Source organism: Silurus aristotelis (assembly GCF_946808225.1).
Source record: "Silurus aristotelis genome assembly, chromosome: 15".
Taxonomy (NCBI): Eukaryota; Metazoa; Chordata; class Actinopteri; order Siluriformes; family Siluridae; genus Silurus; species Silurus aristotelis.
The window spans coordinates 19,266,238-19,289,026 of NC_139588.1; the positions used below are offsets into that span (position 1 = coordinate 19,266,238).

At 38.8% G+C, this 22,789-nt stretch overlaps 1 protein-coding gene across 1 annotated transcript; it reads right to left on the minus strand.

Annotated features, from left to right (window-relative positions):
* Nucleotides 1–389: 389 nt before the first annotated feature.
* clu (clusterin) lies at nt 390–9,625 on the minus strand. The gene is made up of 9 exons (XM_083562532.1): nt 9,384–9,625; nt 4,805–4,928; nt 4,582–4,730; nt 4,322–4,492; nt 3,834–4,197; nt 3,268–3,408; nt 1,069–1,298; nt 817–992; nt 390–706 (listed from the first exon to the last, which is right to left on the minus strand). Exons 2-9 carry the CDS (start codon nt 4,890–4,892, stop codon nt 694–696), a joined length of 1,332 nt encoding a protein of 443 aa, XP_083418658.1. The 5' UTR covers nt 4,893–4,928; nt 9,384–9,625; the 3' UTR covers nt 390–693.
* Between the last annotated feature and the right edge of the window lie 13,164 nt (nt 9,626–22,789).

A 22,789-nucleotide genomic window follows, 5' to 3' on the forward strand; every position in this document is an offset into this window, starting at 1 on the left:
GAAAAGGATTTCACTGCGCTGTTAAGTACATATGACTGAAGCAGCATCCCCTTGCAATTAGATAAAACTGTGTTATTAAAAGTTCCGGGCAAATTAAAAAGAAGCTGGTCACAGGAATATTTCTGATCTGTGTAAAAAAAACAGCAAATGGGATGAGATGTGGCACAGGACCTTCACCTTTTGCTGACCTCTCGGAGATGCCGCTGTTGCATCAATGACTCATCAACTTTGAGAACAAAATGTTCACTTGCTGCCTAATGTATTCCACCCACTAACAGATGCCATGATGAAGAGATAATCGGTGGTATTCACCTCACCGGTCAAAATGTTATGATGTCATACTTGGTCGGTGTATAATTTGCATATAAAGGGGTAACGTGGTCGGTGGGTTTATTTGTACGTTTTTATTATCCATTTCACAACATACATCTGGTTATTACGAAGGAATCGGAAGCGCTTTTATTTTCACACAGATGCTTGAGGATCTCGCGATGCCTAGTTTAGGATAATACAGCAGGAATTAAGCTAGATAGTGAACATCCAGTTAATTATAGTATATATATCCAGCTATTTGTATTCTGATAAATGATAAATGTTGATAAAAAGCAGGTTTTTTTTTTGTTGTTTGGTTTTTCAGTGATGATTACTGGGTCGATTTCTTCAACAGGAATGTCTACCCGGCCTCTTTCAGCGTTACTTTGCAACTCTGTAATAGAAAAAGAAGCAGATTTTGTAAAAAAGTGCAATGAATTCTAATAATACACCCAGTTAAGCCTTGAGGGAAGAATTTCCCAGAAACGTTTCTTAAAAACCCACACAGTGTTCTGTTTGTAGCGATCCAGAGCTTCCTGCGCCACCACTTCGGAGAACTTGGGGTCGGTCCAGGGGATGTCTCCTGGTACGTTGAAGCTAATTTCTGGCTCGTCAAACAGTTTGACGGATACGTTGGTGTCGCCTGGTTTCTCAGTGTCCTCCGTGTCCTTACAGATGACCTTTATGAAGGCAGAATAGAGCGTTACATACAGTCTGGAGTATGAATGCGAGAAAGAACACAACTTCAGGACTCACTGTTTGGATTTTGAAGATGCCGTTGTTGTCGCTGGTGGTGTGGTTGGCGAGCGAGGACACCCAGCTAAACTGCTTCCTGAGCGTGTCCAGCAGCTTTGAGGTGTTGAACATCTCCTCCTCAAAGTGCCTCAGGAGACTGTTGTACTCCCTTGTGAATCTCTCGGCCAAAGCCAGAGCCTTTTCCAGGTCCTCCTTCAGTGGACCTTCCAGAGGCTTCTTTCCAGAACAATCTGCACCAGAGAACTATGCTTAGATCCTTTTAGCATTAGGGCTGTGACGAGCGCATTCAACTGGTAGGTTTATTCACCAAGACACAAAAGCAACTTACTGTGCCAGTTCATGCAAAACAACACCATTGAATTCTATTTGTTTGGTTTTTTTTAGAATTATCAGCTTGCTGCTGACCAGTGGAGCAAGATAAAGAAGAGCTGGCTTCCTGTTAGACTCATTTAACACCAGCTTGCGGAAGCACAGATATCTAACAAGTCCTCTTTATGCTTCAACAAAACCTTCACCCTGACAAGTTAGAAGTAGCTGAAGTAGCATTTAGCATTTGTAGCATTTATTAGCACCTTATTATGCAAGAACCGATCATTTTAGTGACTCGGTTATTTGAAACTCGTTCATTTAATCAGAAATAATAAAATGTTACCTTTTCAATAAGCAGATTCCCCAATACAACTACATACACCATCTTTTACTATAGTTCCAATGATGAAAATATAATAATGCGGCGAAAGACAAATTATGATTAACAGAATGAGTAGCTTCAACTCATATCTTCTGGTCCGTGGTGTTAGTTTTTTTGTCACGTGACTCCCATAATTATTGTAACAATAATGTCAAGATTCAAGAAAAAAAAAAAAAACTGATCTATTGCGTCTGAGAGTCACATGACTGAACTACTCCACTACTACAAAGATTTTGCGATGCTTTGCTCATGTGCGTCCAGTAGAAATATGAACTAATCGCTCTTTGAGATGACTCTGAGTCTTTCGCTGACTTTCTTCTGAGTCACATGCAAGACTCATTTAAAATGACTAAATCGTTCATTAACGACCCGTCACTACCACAGCTCTTTTGAATTCTCAAATCTGATTGGTCAGGATGTGTTTTGGCAAATCCCAGACTTATATTAATGCATCTGTTAAAATTTTATTTCGTTCGATTAATTATCAGCTAATTCACAGGGACTTGAATAACAAGAGCTCCACCTAAACAGATATACAAACAAAAATATGTAAAAAGGAGAGTATTATGAAGAAACGCCCATTTATCGCTTTTTTGATGCGTAAAACAGAAACCTATTCCTCCACCACAGTTAAATGTGTATAACTATAAATAGCTTAAATGTACAATGTGTTTATCCATAAAAAAATTTTTAAGTGTTAGAGTTGGCAAATTGCATAAGTACGAGGTGTTATAAAAAAAAAAAGGTTTGAGACTCGCTTTGTTTATCTACTTTTACACTTCATCAACTTAAAATTAGTCCCCTTGCACTGCGTTACAGTGCTGCCCGTGGTCCTGCCACGTCAGGAATGTGTACTGGAAGTCTTCTTTTCGAAGTGTGTCAAGCATCTTCTGCTATTCACTCTGGATCTCCACAATGGTGTCAAAACCATGACCTTTGAGCCGAGTCTTTATCTTCGGGAAGAGGACGAAGTCTGCAGCAGCCAAATCTGGTGAATAGGGTGGGTGCAGTAGTGAGATCATGCGGATTGTTCTCCGACGATCATCGTGCACAAGTTGCCGAATGGTTTAGACATTTTCGGGGTTGAGCTCGTTGAAGGTCTTCCTGATCTTTCCTCGTCTTCCAGTGATGTTCTTAAGCTTTTAAAGTACGCGTGCCAGTTAAAACACCTCAAACGGTTCGTTGCAGCATCAGCGTAAGTCAAACGTACCTCACGTCTCTGTCTGATTTGTGCAGTTATGTGCAGAATTTCACGTTTGCTCTATGTTCTAACTCACTGTCCATGATGAAATGGCAGACATGGTAACACACGTGGTCTGTGCTGGAAAATAATCTTTACACTTTGGGGGTGATGGTAATCTTTCCTTTGTAAAATTATTAATGAATTTCCATCAACAGCATGACATCCCTGTCATTTCTTGAGCCATTCGAAGCTATTTATAATTTAACCTATAGTCGCATGCTAGTATGAGATGGCAATTTCATTGTCCTGAATTTAAAGTACTCACCAATGTGCTGAATCTCCTTGCACTTCTCGCACTCCTCCCGAAGTTTGATGCAACCCGCGGAGTTGCGGCGAATCTCCCGGCAGGTCATTTTATCATTTCCGAACGGCTTAGTTATGACGACGTCTTCATTCATGTTGTCGCCTGTCAATAAAACAGAGGATAAACAGAAAGGAAATTGTAAATAATTTTTAAAACAAGAACAATGCAATAACTACCAGGAGAACATGAAGTACGTTTATGAATGTATACAATGCGGGAGGTGGTAGCTTAGTGGTTAAGGTATTGGACATTGCAGCCGAAGATCATGAGTTTAAATCCCAGCCACACCAAATTCCACTCCTGGGCCCCTGAGCAAGGCCCTTGAACCCATATCTCCTTAGTTGTATGAATGATATAAATGTAAGTCGCTCCGGATAAAGCCGCATGCCAAATGCCATAAATGCAAATGTATAACAATAGTCTTAAATGTACAGATCGCCCACAATGCAGTGCAAGTAGATGATGAATAGTCTATGTATGGTTTGGGACAATTCTCTTACTATTACTTAGCAGTACAGTTTATTTACCTTCTGAGGGAAAGTTCAAATCACCCCCCATGGATGACCCAAACGACTCAAATACGTCTTGAGTCATCTGCATCATGGGCTGGAACATGCTGTGGAAGCCTGAGAACTCTGGGTCATGGAAGAGGGACCTGTAGATGCGGGAAGGTCTGTGGAACCATCTGGGTTGGTGCAGGGAGCGCATGTGGTCAAATACTCTCATGCTGTCCATGAAAATGCTGTCCACGCCTTCGGCTACGTCGGTGTATCGCCTTTCCAGATCCTGGAAGTGCTGCGTCTGCTGGTGGTCCTCTTTCTCTAGAGTCTCCATGTTCTGACCGTTAATCCAGATGGAGAAAGGCGAGGATCGGTTCAGGAACTCCTCCAGCTGAGAAACAACAGTATGGTTATGGTATGGTCTCTAGCTTAGAAGCAAGTGTTAGCATATTGGCAAGAAATGAATAGACTACACCTAATGTACAGTCTTCCAGTGCACCACGATCAGATCTTACCTGCCGTCCCACCAGACCTGAACCGCTGCTGCAGGTGCGGGAGTAAAATTTTACACACGTGTTCTTCAGGCACGGCTTACACTCCTCCCACAAAGCCTGTGTAGTTTCATTGCACACTGCCTCCTCCTCGCTCAGCTTCTCCTCCATCTCCTGGGCAACCCTCAGCGCTTCCTAATGCACAACAGAAATTCTGGAGGTCTAGGACTCTTCCGAACTACAATTATACAGAGGAAAAGAAGAAAACCAGAATCTTCTCTGACCTCTTTCTGCTTCTTGGTTTCCTCCAAAGTTGAGAGGAACTTCTTGTGATCTTCCTCCGACTTCTCCATCACGGTCTTCATCTCCTTTACACCGTTAATGGCATTCTCGATCTCTTTATCCACATATTTCTCTCCAAGCTGAGAGATCTCTGTGGGTGCACAGCTACCATTAAGCAATGTCTGATACAGATGCTTCAACTGGAAGGCCATCTGTTGTACTCACGATTAAGGTCGTCCTTGGTGGGGGACAGCAGACACTCAGCAGAGATGTAGAGGAGCGAAAGGCCCAGCAAAAACCAACACGCCCTCATCTTCAGTGAGTTCGGCTTTCAGATGCAGGAAACACACTTACGGTAGGAAAAAGACATGTAACATGACTTCCTCTAACACATAAAACCAGACACTACATTAAACCTGGACATATAAATATGAACAAAAGTTTGTGGACACCTGGCCATTAGATTTGTGTGTGCCTTCTGAAAACTGCATTCCACATTGATTCCCATTTTGTTATTATAATAACGTCTACTCTTTCGAGAAGATGTCAAGAGAATTCTGTGCCTCCAACTTTGTGCTAACAGTTTGGGGATGGCTGGAAAAGTCATGTGTCCCAAAACGTTTGACAATTTATTGCTGCTACATAGAAATTTAGCCACTCTACTGACAACTACAGTATATTGAAAACCTTATATTAAAATATGTTCATTTTTACAGAATAATAATAGCTAGCAGTTTAGCCGCTCCAATCACAACCCGTCGCCAGCTAGCCAGCTAGCTATATTTACAACACTTTTTCATGTCATGTTTTATAGTTATACTAACTAGCTACATTTTTAGCCACTCTATTAAAAATCCTTCTGTTTACATTCAATACCCTGTATTATTTAGTACTTATTAGCGCAATAGTAGCTAAATTCTCAATTTGCTAGCTATTTAGCTACTTAAAAACAGGGTCAGTATCGGTCATCTAGCTATTATGTTGTATGTAGCTGTTGTAGCTAAATCAATCTAATAGCAAGATAATAGTTACTAGCTAGATTTAGCTTTCTGTTATAGTTGTCTGCCTTAAGTGATAAAAAAATATTGTCTTGCATATACAGAAGTAAGACACTACTTTGTCATATTCTGTGATTAATGTAATTGTAGGGAATAGGCATTTTAAGTTTTTAAATCGTTGTTGTTCTTGAGAGTATCTTCAGTCCCGGAAACAACGGTGTGTCATTTCTGTTGAGTGCAAATGCGGCATTTTGTGCGGTATTTGTGTTATAACCCTGGAACAAAACAACAGTCAAGCATGCAAGTGTGTGATCCTGTGCATTCTTTTATAAATCTCCTGTTCTGTATTTTTTCAGACACATTGTTAGCCAACATGCACCAGTCTTTAATACCCTGTGACCTCTGCCTGGAAAGATTATGAGGTGGATTTATGTGTGCTGCTTCATAAGCAGGCAGAAATCCAGAATCTTAAATCTGTGTGCGACAGGGTTATAAGGACACGGTGAATGTATTTTCCTAACCGTATTAGCTAAAGAAACTGCGCCACCATTCACAAGCCTTCTTGATAAATAGCTGAGGATAAGTCCGGCGTTCTGTGTGCGCTGAGTGCTGTTATGCTGGAAGAAAGCCTGCATGCTGCGTCAGTGCAGATCAGTGTGGGGAGCTGGTTATATAAGGAGCACACATGTTGTCTGCATTCACTGCTCGATGAAATGTGCGCAATAGAAGCTGCAGGCTGGAGGACCTCATAGCACTGAGAAAACATATCATGCACACCTGACGTTAGAGGGGCTCAAGAGGATGTTATGTTATCTTGATTTTTTTTCCCTCAGTGCTGTTGCTTTCTCCATTGATCAGAAGCTCGGATAATAGCGGGTTTATATTTGAGGTTCTCATACAAATACGTTTTTTTTTTTTTTTTATCATTAAAGCATCATTGACGTCTTTACGTCATGTGACACTTCTAATTGAAGTGCTAAATTAAGCTTTCTAGAAAGAGGATATATTTAACATTTTTATAAGGAGTCTCCTGTATTTCTATCCTGTAATCCTTATTTTACAGTCAGAACTGTCCCTTCTAACAGGGGTTTCTAACAGATTCTAACACTGGAGCATCCAATTAGACATGTTATTTCTGTAAAGCTGCTTTCGGACAATGTGTCTTTGTTATAAATTATTAACGAATACATTTTAATTGAGTATTAACGTTCTAATGCAAATATGTTTCTACAATAACAGCTCATTCACAGGAATCCAATATGTCCAGTTGTTAATCTTTACTGGAAGAGGCTTTATTTGTTTCTTTTGTAAATAAGTCCCCAGTATTAGTTGTTCTCAACAGTCAGATGATAAACTGTAAACCTTTAATGCTTCCAACATGGGAGAGACTTTGCGTTTTTTGCAGAGAAAATGAGAGGTTGTTTATAGCTGCTGTAAACTAAGTGATAACAGGAACTGACTTTGCTTTCCTTTTGGTAATATTTCTATCCATGTACAGAATAACAGAATAGAAATGTAGATAATCAGTTTAAGTGAAGCGTTTGGTCTGTTTGTATTTCATTTTTCTTTTATATACACTATATAAATCTCAAGGTCCCCTGGTGGTCTAGTGGTTAGGATGCAACGCTCTCACCGCTGCGGCCCAGGTTCGATCCCCGGTCAGGGAAACAACCCCAGCCAGTCTTAGTGCCGGTCCCAAGCTCGGATAAATGGGGAGGGTTGCGTTAGGAAGGGCATCCAGCGTAAAAACATGTGCCAAATCAAACATGCGGATGATCCGCTGTGGCGACCCCTAATGGGAGAAGCCGGAAGAAAGTTACACTATATAAATCTCAGCCTATTGTTTTATTTATTTATAAGTTTAATACGTTTTATTAATCGGGCTACTCTCTGATTATGGCACCTTCAAACTTGTATAATATTTGGGGAAAACAATATTCATCTTCATAGTGCTTGAACTAATCATATAGTTCTGTCTTTTTAGACTGTTTGACTTTATTTAATGTTAATTAGCAAAGCAAAGAAGTGGGTTATGTAAAAGAGAGAACAGATGCTTATTCAATCAAATAAAAACATTATTCTATCCTAAAAACAGATACCATTTTGCCAAACATTTGCATTATAATACATGACATATTAATACATATTTATACAATCCTAATCTCTCCATATTACGCTGTGTTTGTTATTTAGCAAATTACAGTCAGCGCTTTAGTCTTTGCTTTGATGACCCAAAAGAACAGACAAAAAATAATGTGCTTAGCAGGGTGTCTTTGGTGGTGTTTACAAAAAAAATGTGTAGCTGTGCTGCATTGAGAAAAAGAGGGGCAGTATGACATGGGCCTGTTTTACCCTTAGAGTCAAATTCCCCTCTGCACTAAAAAAATCAATACACATTCACCTCAGGTAGGGTGAGCAACCAGACACACTATTTAACCGTGTGTGTGTGTGTGTGTTTGTGCATAGTTACACAATTACATTACTGCCAGAGTTATGGTAATGATAATATCTGTAATATCTAATAAAATACTGATTGTATTTAATTCTGGGTATTATGCATGGGATTAGTGATGTGTTCCTGAGTATTTTTTACATACTATATTAGGACTGCAATCAGGTACCAGATTTTTTTTTTTATTACCTGCATAGTGAAATATTTGCGATTCGATTTAGAAAATGTTTGAGCCTCGGTACGTTTTAATGATACAACAAATAATACTATGATATTGTTAATTATTATTATTATTATCATTATTATTATTATTGGTACATAGTATAACAACAGAAACACATGCATCCTTCCCTGCATTTACAAACGCTATCCTGATCCTCTCCAGTAATGCAGGGGTGAACTATATAGCTGGTTAATCCTTAGTTACATCTCTGCTTACAATTTCACAAACAAAATAGACCTGTTTGTACAGCCTTAGTTTCATTGCAAACTCTTCCCAAAAAAAAAAAAAAAAAGATTTCAGCCTGTTTGCATATATGCAGGTAAATAATAGGTAATTAATTAAATATCTAAGACTCATTTTCTGGCTGGTTTAATGTTTTTACTGTTTAAAATTGAACTCAGATTATACACTTGTATACACTTGAACTTAAAATTCTCTCTATTGATGTATGAATTTGGATTCTGTCAAAATATTATCAAAATAGATTTAAATACAATATGCCTAAAGAATGACTAATATATTTGTAATGTTCAAATGTCCCAAATTCCTGTCATTCCAGTCCAAAATAGTTTAGTTATTATTTTCAATAATTTAAAAATATAAAAAATATTCAGAACATACAGAATGTACCCAGATTAGGATTGTTTTTTTAGGAATGAGAAAATTTTACAAGAACAATGATTTTACAAAAAAAAAAAAAAAACAAAACAAAAAAAGCAAGTTTTTAGAAATCTATGGTATTTCTTTTACTTTATATTATTTTCTATTTATTAAGTTCGAGAACAACTAATCTAGATTGTTGCAGACGTTTACTTTTATCTACAGTGTTGTATTTCATCTTATACAAAATCTAACATTATTTATTAGTTGAGCATTGATATCATGAAAGAATGCAATATGAAAACCATTCTTGAGCTCCGTCATCCTCATCATCATCATCATGACTGTTCATGCATCAATCTGTATTATTCTGCAACTGCGCAATTACTGAGGTTTTGCTTTTTTGTTATTATTATTATTATTATTATTATTATTATTATTAATGTTTGTGTATAGTGTAATTATTGCAACAACTGTGTTCTGTAGGTGTATTGAATAGTTCGGATGCGGGGGAAGGTGACGCGCACTTACCGCAGCCTTCGCGTCGCGCAGCTGGATTCGGTGCGTCCTCGGTGCGTCCTCTGCTGAGCCCGGCGCGCGCGCGTCCCGTTATTTATACGCCGAGGCGGCGGCGTGATTCAGCGCCCGAGCACGAGTCCCTCCGCAACCCTCCCACCCCTGTGCACCCCACCCATGTTTCTGCAATGCTCGACTTTTCCAGAAGTGTCTCTCTCTCTCTCTCTCTCTCTCTCTCTCTCTCTCTCTCTCTCTCTAGTTGAGGGAGAAGGGTTGCCAGATTTCATCCCACAGCAAGCAATAGACTTCAAATCCCTCTTATTATGTATGTACCTCTAAACCACTGGTGTTAAACTCAGTCATAGAGGGAGGTAAAATTAAATACTGGGTCTAAATGCCAAACTTTAATTTATCAAGATGAAGACAGAGAGGATACAGACTAAAGGTGAAAATAACATAGTACGTATAATAAATACATTTTACACGTTTGCCCGAGCAGAATGCATTTTTTGGTTGTTAGTTCATCCATTTTTGGGGTTGGGTTCTGTGTCTTGGGGTGAAACTCGTGGAAGAGTGAGAGTGTGCATTGCTGTTCATCTTCAGAAGAGAGAAAAGTTGCTCACACAAAGATATGTACTTCCAAACATGCAGAGTGTTTGAGCTGTAGGCCGAGATCGTTTCATGTTTTCTGGCATGGTTTCAGGGATGAAGTGTGGGAACTGTGCAGTGCTTACGTTGCCAGTTATCATAAAAAATATGATATTATCTCTCAGGCCGGATATAATGGATCCGTGTGCAGATAGTGGGCAGCTCCCCTGCTGCAGGAAATACGATATATGGTGCCAAACCATCCAATATGTGTATGTAAAATGTTACCACAAACACAAATGCACAGGAGAATGCAATGGCATTACAGATTCCCCTTAACTGCACCTAGGAGGCCCAAACCTGCAGCATGACAGTGTTCCTGGTGCTCAAACTCATTGAAGACATGGAGTGGAAGAACTCAAGTGGCCTACACAGAGCCCTGACCTTAACCCCTATGAACTGGAGAAGTTACTGCCCCCCAGACCTCCTCAACCAACATCACTGCCCAAATCCACTCTCCAATAAAAAGCCGCACCAGAAGAGTGGAATTTGTTATAACAGCAAGAATGGGTCTTGATGTGTCGTTCAATAAGTTCAAATGGGAGTAATTGATCACATGCTGACAAAATTTATAGTGTAAAGTAGACGACCGTTTGACAAAAAAATACAGGATGGGATCTCTGTTTGACCTTAAGTAGAGGTTGGTGATGTAATCAAGGATCAGTGGTTCGAAATTCACCACAGAAATTTGTACTGGCAACAATTTTTAGATTTTAAAAGATGATTCAACATCATAATTAAAAGCATTTAGTCAAAACTTTGTTGATGCACCTACGACATCAGCTGCAGTTGATCAACAGCCACACATGGCGACATGAATGCATCACTTCTATGCTGTGAGTCTCCTGTTCTACCACATGCAAAGACCAAGAAACTTGGAAGGGCAATGAGAATATAGAAACTTATGCTCATGAAAACAGTTTGAGATGACTTTAAAAGACAACAATATTCAAATAAGCTGTGGCATTCAAGTGATTGATTGGTATTAAAGTCCCATCACACGACTTTCATCAGCCTAGACTAATGACAAAGGCAGGTTGGGTCCATGGATTCATGCTGTTGGTGCTTAATTTTGATCAGTCTTGCAGAAATTAAATTTCTTTTATACCTGGCTGTTCATAGTTGTCATTGGAACCCAGCATGGTCTCTTGCTGTTGTAGCCCATCCACCACAAGGTTTGACATTCTATGATGCTTTCAGTTTACCAAATATGTACTGAAAAGACTGACTAAATCTGAAAAAAATAATGTTTATAAGGCACATATGAGTTTGATCTCCAAGTGTTTGGGTATATAGAGTAAATAACCTGGTAATTTATTGCCTACCAGTTTCGTCTGTGTTTTGGCAGGTTGTAGCTGGTTAGACCCAATCGAATCTATCAGCAGTGACGATAAACATGTTTGAATTAATTCACCAGCTCAGAGCCAAGACGTGTGTTTGAGATTCAAAATAAATGGAATCCCAACACTGTGTTGTTCAGAACCTGCATGCTCATTGTTTGGGTACAGAGAGAATCTGGCAACCATATTCCAGGATGAACTTGAACCAAAAGGCTTACAGGATAAAAATATCCAGTCATTTACCGGCAAGGATAGATTTGTGCTGTTGATCAATCTGCTAAAGTGATAACATTATGAAGGAGTGAATCAGCAGAGGCGAATCTGCCAGGCTTCTTAAACAGATCTTCAGCTTGGGCTGTGAAATACATCAGTCACAGGGAATAACATCTGCATTAGTAGTCTAATCCATCCGGTGTGGAAAGTGCAAAGGGATTCAGTGTAAACAATTATAAACTGTGGGTTTATAAAGGAGAGGCCTGATTTTAATGCATTGCAGTGCCATGCAGCACTGAATCCAGATGTTTTCACAAGGGATTTGTTAGTATGATGGAAAATTCGAGATGCAAAAGTTTATAGTCATATGTACAGGAAACAGTCTGTTACACCACAATTCTTATTCTGTGAATCCTACAAGCATCCTATGACATAAATTAAGCACCTAAGGAAAACACAAGACATCATATTACAAATGTTCAAAGGTGCAAATGCAAGAAACAGAAATGTGTGCATGTATAAAGTGTGCACTGTGCAATGGAACATCATTGAAAGTCCTGCAGAGGTGAATTGGGTCCATGTTGTTATTCCCATTGTATAGGGCTCTATGTGTGTGCGTATGCAAATCTGGTCATCTGTAGCCAATGTTGATATTTTTTATAAAATATCTTATGCATAAAAGATTATTCTGACATCTCATTACTTCAAAATGATATTTACTACCCCACAATATAACAGTAGCGCTCAATTATTGAATATTAGTTCTTATTCTTTATGTTTAAACTGAATTACCAATAAAGTAAATTGAGATTTTATTTACATGCTAATATTAAATAAATCCATTTACATTTTTCCAGTGAATAGTTGTAATAGAAGAAAATGTTTGGCAGTGAGACAAAACTTGCCAAGCAATCAGTTCATGGGATATCAAAAATATACCAAGATGTGTTGGTATAAAAGTAATGCCTCTTATTGTCTTTATTTTGTGCTAATGGTATACAAACGTTTGCATTCAACTCTAACTTACAAGCACAAAGGTTGATCTCTGCTCATTTGCCCCTGGTAAACATGTGACTCATGCCCTGGAGTCTGCAGGGTAAACATTGTTTACAATGTTGATAATTCTAGGCTGTGCCATACATTGTTGTAAATGGATTTAGGCTTTTGGTTATTAGGCTTTCTGTGGTGCAGGCAGGTGGTGCTGGTGGTTGCATGGTGAGTGTTTTGCTCGTCATGTCTAGGTCCTGGGTTGAGTTGTTTGTCAGGAGTTTCAGAAGCCAAACTGTCACAGCTGCACATTGTCCTGTCTGACTCACAGTGAGTCAGAGGTGATTAAAGGCTGTTTTTCTGCATAAGTGGACTTGAAAAAATGGGGCTCTGTGGTTGAATAAAAAAAAAATTGTGAGCCATTAATTTTCACCCTGAGCAGTGACATGCAGATGAAATAGATTCAAGATTCAGAATTTTTATTGGTCACAAACAGATTTATGCCAAATACAAATACAGTGAAATGTAAAAATGAACAAATAATGTATTTGTATTGTGGAAATATGTATTATGTATATTGAATTATATGAAGTGTGATAAACATAAACATAATTTGTTGCTTGGTGCTGTATCAGTGCTGACGTCCTGTAGTTCAGTTACAACACTATATCTTCTTCTTCTTTGGGCTGCTCTCATTAGGGGTCGCCACAGCGGATCATCCGTCTCCATACCACCCTGTCCTCTACATCGGCCTCTTTCAGAACAACTACCTGCATGTCTTCCCTCACCACATCCATTCTTCTTAATATCATCTCAGGTAGTTTTTCCTTACAACCATCTCCACTGGCCAACTCTTAATGTATAAATAATATAGGGACAAATTTAAAATGTATAATGTTAATCTATTTAATTCTGTAAAGCTGCTTAGAGACAATGTCCAGCGGTAAAATCGCTATACAAAACAAAAAATGGGTTGAACTGAATATAAGAAACAATTTTAACAATCTTAAACATAAGCAATAACAAGAGCAAGAGCTTCTTTTCTCATTCACCGTTTCCCAACAAGGTTAAAAATCTTCTTCTTCTTCTTCTTCTTCTTCTTTCGGCTTCTCCCATTAGGGGTCACCGCAGTGGATCATCCGTCTCCATACCCCCCCTGTCCTCTACATCTGCCTCTTTTACACCAACTACCTGCATGTCTTCCCTCACCACATCCATAAACCTCCTCCTTGGTCTTCCTCTTTCCTCCTTCCTGGTGGCTCCATCCTCAGCATTCTTCTACCAATATACCTCATGTCCCTCCTCTGCACATGTCCAAACCATCTCAATCTTGCCTCCCTCACCTTGTCTCCAAAACGTCCTACATGCGCTGTCCTGCTAATAAACTCATTTCTAATCCTGTTTATTTTTCATCACTCCCAACCAAAACCTCAACATCTTCAGCTCTGCTACCTCCAGCTCCACTTCCTGTCTTTTACTCAATGCCACTGTCTCTAATCCATACAACATCTCATGTCTCACCACAGTCCTATAAACTTTCCCTTTCACTCTTGCAGATACTCTTCTATCACAACAAGGTTAAACATCATATTAACCCAAAATAGAAATCCAACACAGATCCATTTGCTACAACAAATCATGGACTCTGCAGCATAGACTTGGTTTGGCTGGTTAGACGTCTACGAGAGGACGATTGTGATGTAATATTTTTTAAAAGTTTTCTGTGGATCATACGTGAAGCTTTGAAAGCTACTCTGTTTAAATGGAGATTACAAATAAGAAGGCGAGAGAGCAGAAATCTGTAAAGGTTTAGTAGAGAGCTAAATCGCACTGCACCGCAACTGACAGGAAAAATTTTATTACGAAATAAAAATCCTGGACGCACTTCGTTCCGGGTGTATTTTTCCTTAAGGCAATGTTGCTATTTAGTATTAGTTGTTTGTCCAACATGATGCAGCCAAACTTCTATTAATAGGAAGCACCAAAGCATTACATAAGCATATGAGGGCGTTTGCTAAAGCAGGGCTTAATTACAAAAGCCATGCAGGATTCTACAGGTTTTTACCACAGGATTTTTTTTTTTTTTACATATTTTTACACTCAAAATTAAATCCTTCCACGTCTACACACAGTGTGAAGATATAATTATCAACACCAGTTACACACAGGATGATAGAGACTTTGATTAGTGCTCAAGGAAAGGCCTGCAAATGTTAGCAATACTGCTCTTATTCTGCTTAGGTTAACAGCAGTGTTTTGTTTTCCACTTGCAAGCACTGAGCTTCACTCAGCAGACTCGGCCTTAGATTTACAATCAAAAGAAAAAATCCTATGCAGGCATTTGTCTCCTTTTGAATTTTGTAAAATGATTTCAGTGTGACTGTACAAGCTTTGTACAATTTATTTATTTTGTCATATACGCATATCATTATGAGTAGCAGTATAAACCATATTAATTGAAATAAGTGTTTTGCAGGATTTCTGTTGTTGTCGCTGAAGTATTTTAGCATTACAATGTTAAGAAAAGTAAATATATTTCATTAAAATGGATTCCAAAAACCTTCCTTAAATGTAAAAACTTGCAGGAGAGCTTGAAATCTGGGGAATATTAATGTAGATATCGTTGTATATTTTAGCTCCATCCTGAAAATCCTGATTTACAATATTGCTGCCAGTCAGCTTTAGACATTGACTATAGACCCTGATCACAATGTATAGTTCCTATAACATGTATTTAATAAGGATACTTATTAATCTCTCTCTCTCTCTCTCTCTCTCTCTCTCTCTCTCTCTCTCTCTCTCTCTCTCTCTCTCTCTCTCTCTCTCTCTCTCTCTCTCTCTCTCTCTCTCTCTCTCTTCACATGAACATCCTGAAGATCCAAGAAGCAATTCAAGATCTTTGAGGATGGATTTGGACTGTAATATAATAATATAATATCAACAGTTTGCTACAATGGATTAAGACTACTACTGGCATGAACATTTCTGCATTTAAGCGTCCATCAGTAAACAGAAAATATAATAAAATATATTTTGAAAACAGTAATCTAATTCTGAAGTACAGTATCTCTCAAAATTTAGTACACCCCTCACATTTTAGCAGACATTTTATCTCTTCTCATGAGACAATACAATAGAAATTAAACTTGGATGTATTTAAAGTAGTCAATGTGCAGTTTGTATAGCATTACTGATTTACTTTCCTCTAAAAAACAACAACATACATCCATTATTGTTAAAAAAAACAACCAGCTACGTTACCAGCTGTACGTTGCTTAACCGTGCAAACCCACATGTCCTATTCATCATGTTCATGTTTGTGTCTGCTTGACAGGACCATACAAATTTGTGTGTCTTCTATTAGAGCAGTTAAGATTTGGTGCTCTGAGTACAATTCTCTCATACTGACCACTGGATGTTCAACATGGCACCTCATGGCTAAGACTCTCTGAGAATTTGAGGATTAGAATTGTTGCTATCCACAAATATGCAGAGGCTATAAGAAGATCGTTAACACACTGAAACTGAGTTAAAGTACAGTGATCTGGGTCATACAGAGGTTTTCCAAGACGGGTTTTCACTCGGAACAGGCCTCTGAGGGGTCGATCAAAAAAGTCAAGTCCATGTGCTGTGCACCAGGTGCAGATCGGCTTTAAAAAACAGATGCATGAGTGCTGCCAGCATTGCTTTAGAGGTTGCAGAAGCGGAAGGTTCACTTGTCAGTGCTCAGACCATACAGCACACACTGCAACAAGTCAAATCGTATGGCTGTCTTCCAGAAGGAAGCCTCTTCTAAAACTGGCTCACAAAAAAGCCTGCAAACAGTTTCCTCAAGACAACCTGTCCAAAAGCATCAATTACTGGAACCATGTCCTGTGGTCTGATGAGACTAAGATAAACTTGTTTGGCTCATGTGGTGTCCAGCATGTGTGGTGATGCTCTGGTGAGGATAACCAAGAAAATTGTTTCTTGCCTACAGTCAAACATGGTGGTGGCAGCATCATGGTCTGGGGCTGTATGAGTGCTGCTGGTATTGGGCTGCTGCATTTCATTGAGGGAAACATGGATTCCAACATGTTCTGTATCATTCTAAAAAATAACTTGATGCCATCTGTTTAGAAACTGGGCTGAACAGTTTTCCAACATAATAAAGACCTCAAACACATCGCCACGATGGCAGCTGCCTTGCTGAGAAAGCTGAAGGTGATGGAGTGGTCAAGTATGTCTTCAGACCTGAACCCTATGGAGCACCTGTGGGCCTCAAGCCGAAGGTGGAGAAGTGCCATGTGTCTAGAATCCAGCAGCTCTGTGATGTCATCATGTAGGATGGAAAGGGTCCCAGCAACAACCTATGCAGCTCTGGTGAATTCCATGCCCAGGAGGATTTAGGCAGTGCTGGATAACAATGGTGCTCACACAAAATACTGACACTTAAGACACAGTTTTTACATGTTCATTAAGGGGTGTACTGATTTTTGTTGCAGTTATTTCAACAATAATAGCTGTATGTTGAGTTATTTTTAGAAGAGTAAATCTATACTGCTATACAAGCTGCAAATTGACTACTTTAAGTATATCCAAGTTTCATTACTATAGTATTAGAGAACACAATAAAATGGTTGCTGAAATGTGATGGGTGTATTCACTTTTCTGAGATACTGTAGAAGCTTGCAGATTTTCCACTCTAATTGTACTGTAGGCTTTCCCCATGTTGTCCTCTAGATGTCAGTGTTTCATGGGTAATTTAAAAATGACTGCTCACGCATGGGTTCTCAGTTTCTCAAGGTCATTTTACTCCTTAAGCAGATAAACAGCAGAGCCAGACTGACTATATACACAATTAACACTCTAAGTAATAAACCAGATGTACACACCCTTTAGAGAGCATTAAATTAATGTTAGAATGAAGTAGTCCGGTTATATACAGTTTGCCTGATAGATTAGATGTACAGGTGCATCTCAATAATCTCTATGGGGTTTCTCATATTCTCTATGGGGTTCAGGTGTGGTGAGTTTGCTGGCCAGTCAAGCACACCAACACCATGGTCATTTAACCAACTTTTGGTGCTTTTGGCAGTGGGCAGGTGCCAAATCCTGCTGGAAAATTAAATCAGCATCTACATAAAGCTGGTCAGCATGAAGTGCTCTAAAACTTCCTGGTAGATGGCTGTGCTGACCTTGGACTAGATAAAACAGAGTGGTCCAACATCAGCAGATAACATGACTCCCCAAACCACCACTGACTGTGCAATCTTTACACTGGACCTCAAGCGATTTGGATTCTGTGCCTCTCCTCTCTTCTTCCAGACTCTGGAAACTTGATTTACAAATGAAATGCAAAGTTTTCTGTCCTTTCATCTGAAAAGACGACTTTGGCCCACTGAGCAATAGTCCAGTCCTTTTTGTCCTTTGACCAGGTGAGACACCTCTGACGTTGTCTCTGGTTCAGGAGTGGCTTGACACAAGGAATGCGTCAGTTGTAGCTCATGGATACGTCTGTGTGTGGAGGCTCTTAAAACACTGACTCCAGCTGCAGTCCACTCTTTGTGAATCTCCTCCAAATTCTTGAATGGGCTTCGTTTAACCTTTTTCTACCACATTATTTCCTTTCATTCAACTTTCCATTAATGTGCTTTTATACAGCACTCTGTAAACAGCAGCTTCTTTAGCGGTGACCTTTTGTGTCTTCCCCTTCATGTGCAGGGTGTCAATGATCGTCTTCTGGATAACTGTCAAGTAAGCAGTCTTTCCCCATGATTGTGTAGCCTGAACCAGACTGAGACACAATTTAAAAGCACAAAAAACCTTTGCAAGTGTTTGGAATTAATTAGTTGATTAGAGTGTGACACCACGAGTCTCCAATATTCAACTTTTTCACAATATTCTAATTTTCTGAGATACTGAATTTTGTTTTTATTAGCTGTAAGCCAAAATAATCAAGATGAAAAGAAATAAACACTTAAAATATATCAGTCTGTGTTTGATAAATCTATAAAATATACAAGTTTCAATTTTTGTATTAAATTACTAAAATAAATCAACTTTTTAATTATATACTAATTTATTGAGATGCACGTGTATACATGCCATCTTTAAGTCATCTTTATGCAAAAAAAAGGAAATTTCAAGAGTATCCAAGTCTCAGTAGAGGGCGCACATCTTCCCCTATCAAGCACTGGGAATCATACAGCTACATTATATGGACAAAAGTATTAGGACACCTGAGAGTGGCAGTAGAAATCACACATCTTTACATGACTTGTATTAACGAGTCTGTACTCTCGTGCAGTGAATGAAGAGAGGATTAAAGGGCTGAAGGAACAGACTGACAGGAGAGATCGAGAGTGAGACAGAAAGATAGTCAGACAGTCAGACAGAGCCGACATCATGGTCTGTGTGTGTGCATTAAATGCTCAAAAGCAAAGGAAAAGAAAAAGGGTCAATAAAACCAGTTAGAAATCACTCCCACTTCTTCTTTCCTGAGCCTGCAAGCTTCCAGCATATGTGGTTCTTCTCCGAACTATTACCACAAAATTCATTCATTCACTCATTCTCTCCCGCTTATCCGTAATTCGGGTCACGGGGGCAGCAGTCTAAGCAGGCCCCCGCCTTCGACTGCTGCCCAATCCTCACAGCACCGTCCCTTACGGTCCCTCCTGCAGGTGGTGAGCCCACGGGAAGGCGGCCCCACGTCACTCCGACGTCACGGACCTTGATATTTCCCTCGTAAGGGACATTACCACAAAATTGAGTCACACAATTGATTTAGGATGCTGTAGTATTGCATTTTATTGTCACTTAAACTACCAGACGCAGATCTGTTCCAGCTATATATATATAGATCTCTGACCTCAACCCTATTGAACACTCTGACTTGGGATGAATTGGAACGCTGACTGAACCCCAGATCTCCTTATCCCACATCAGTATCAGGTGTCTGCAAACTATTGTTCATATAGTCAATATAGTTCAGAGGCTTTTCAACTGATCAGAATTGATCAATAGTGTGGTGTGATTATAAAAATAAATGTATTAAAATTTCAAATGATCCAAATTCAAAATGTATGTTGTTATAATATAATACAATAAATTCAACCAGCAGTCCACTTAAAAGGCAAACCCCTAATACTATAAAGGGTCTTTTGACATATCCATTATTATGTCACACATTCAGTTACACCCTTGCAATCCAAACAGGGTTTTTTTTAGCAGCCAGATGTAAGCTGGTGGTCTTGAAATCATTAGTGTCCTGTTCAAACCTGTGGCCTGCTTTGCAGTAACACACGCCTGGCAGCGTGCTGGTGAAATTAACAAGCAAAGTGAAAACACTCCCTTTTCTTCACATCCTAACAGGGCAGTGATGAGAACGTCTGCATATTACAGCATCACGTACACTGGTATTTCGTAATCCCTGTGATTTTCAGATGAAAGCTTTTGGTGTAATGTCTTCCAGGTGTTGAGTGTAATCAGTGTATCAACATTTCAGGACACTGATATATGATCTGTATTGTTTATTAACCATTATTATTTGATTTCCTAAAGTAAGACGTTCCATGTGAGTAAGCTGCACGAAAACACGATCTCCATCCCACTCTCCGGATGTTTGTTTGCGCTTAGCTGATTTGATCGAGGTCACATGGATGCAAACGATGGGGTCTAAATACAAACCCAAGAATTGACTTCAAAATGTAAACCTGCTGTAAGCCTTAATAACCAGTTCTTATTCCTTCCTATGTGTCTCAGGGAGATATTTTTTGCCTTTTTATGTAATTTTAACCAACCTCATATGACTGAACCAGGATTGTAATTATTAACCTATTGAAAGCTTATTTTTAGCAGCCCACTTTAAATTTTTCCAAAGGGATCATTTTGCTAGAAATTGCTGTGCTATATTTATCAGCACTTCAAATTTTTCCCCAATTGTGTCCATTCTTTAGTATATAAAAATCTTCCACATGCCTATCCTGTGCGTGTGTGTGTGTGTGTGTGTGTGTGTGTGTGTGTGTGTGTGTGTGTGTGTGTGTGTGTGTGTGTGTGTGTGTGTGTCCCAAACAGCATTTCTTCACTGAATGGAATTCCTCTGGCCTGAATCACGGAACAGTTTGCTCTCAGAAGCACATCCAAACAATTTGAAAGAGAATCTTGCAGTATTTATCCAACTCATGTGTTGCCATTATTCATTGTATCGCAGCTTCTGAGGATTGCTTGCAAATTGCCGGGTATTTGTGTGACCATAAAATGTGCACTGCATTTCAAACATATTGCATCAAACGCACAAAATGTTCCTATTAGCCAATCAGAGAAGACCTTCCTGCTGATCGTTTATCGTTTGATGTATATTCAAGTCTTTATTCATTTCCATAGCATGTTCACTGCATCCTCTTCTCCTTTTGCTGCCTCTTTCTTTTTCTTCACCTGCAGGTCATTTATACACCTTGAGATCTGATATATTTTTTGTTATATATTTTTAGCAATCAGCCTTCAGGAGTACGAGGTAATTTTCGAATTTGTGTAATTCCTTGTTGGAAGGTTTCAGGTTTTACACTGAGATTAGCCTTTAGTGACGAGGAGCATTTTGTTCCATGTGCACACTTTGAGAGCCAAGTAATTACTATGAGTATTATTCCAAAGTAAAAATATTAAAATGAAAGCTACAGCCAAGATTACATAATTTTGGCATAGAGTATGTTTCAGATTTTTTTTCCAGTTATTTAGTGCAGTCTACAGCAACATGAAGTGAAGAGGAAATGAGGCTTTCCAAACACTCTGTGTCCATTACCAACCGTCATGCCTTATTTTCTGTGTATTTCATCATAGAATTGTGCAGAAATTCTCCTAGTCTTTCCCATATACGTGCCACTGCTTGGATTTTATCTAACATCTAATCCGAACCTTAGATTAGCGCATTAGCATGCACTTTAGTGGTTAGCATGTTTTCCCTGTGCTTCAGTGGTTTCCACCGTGTTCCTCCACGTTCCAAAGACATTTTCTATATTTCCTGAGCACCACAAAAATGAGCATTAAGTCATTAGGCTACTTAGTATGATGAAAAAAATTTATTCACTGGAAGTGGTCATCTCAGCTGCCATTCTGAAAAGAACATATTTCATTGATGTTCTGACATCCAGAGCTGCGATAATCTTTATACTTAAACTCATAAGGCTATTGTTGCCATATACGGGTGTAACAAAGAACTTCAGGTGTGTTCACCTAACACTTTTATTTCTGGGATAATAATTGGTTTAGTTGGCCAGGTAAAGTTTTTCTATTTCAATTACAACAAGTGGAAGCAAGAGAGCAGAATATATACAGTATATATAATGCAGTTCATACTTAGATAGACATAGAGTTTATGATTGGCACTTATTTGTAGTCCTCTGACTTACCAATTTCATACCAATTGTGTATAATTGCGTTTTATGTATATTATATAATGTTAATTATGTATAATTTGCACAATTATTCCTTTTTTGGTTGATTCTAAACTCCATTTCAATGCTGTGTACCTGTACTATGCGATGACAATAAAGTAATAAATCCATTTTTATTCACCAATTTGGAGTACAGTAACATTTTATGTAAATCAGTTTTAAAATCAATGCAGTGCTAATCAGATTGTCTACTGACCACTTATGCTGCTTATAGAAAGAAACATCCCTGAACCTGCTAATGCTACTTTTTCAGGGGAGCCTCTTTAGTAGGTGCAATATTTTTTTTATTATTAATTATTTGTTGCAGCGGTGGAATTTACAGTCCATCCGAATTTTTTTTTTAGTACTAAAAAGCAACAGTAAATTGGCAAAATATGAATGCATCCAGTTATTTAATGAGCCTTTATTTCAAGTCAAGTCAAATTTATTTCTATTGCGCTTTTCACAACAGACATTGTCTCAAAGCAGCTTTACAGAAATCAACAGTTAAGGTGAATGGTGTGTATTTATCCCTGATGAGCAGCCATGACGACTGTAGCAAAGAAAAACTCCCTTATATGTTATGAGGAAAAAACCTTGAGAGTAACCAGACTCAAAAGGGAAACCCATCCTCATTTGGGTGACATCAAGAGTAAGAGAGTTTTAATGTTTCAGTAGTATAATACATACTTTCTATAGGCTAGAAAATCCTGACTAGAAAATGTTATACCCTTTGCACTAATCCACATGGCACACACTCACATTTCCACAGATACTGATCGGAATGTGGAACACAGAGAAACGGCCAGATAGCAGAATTAGT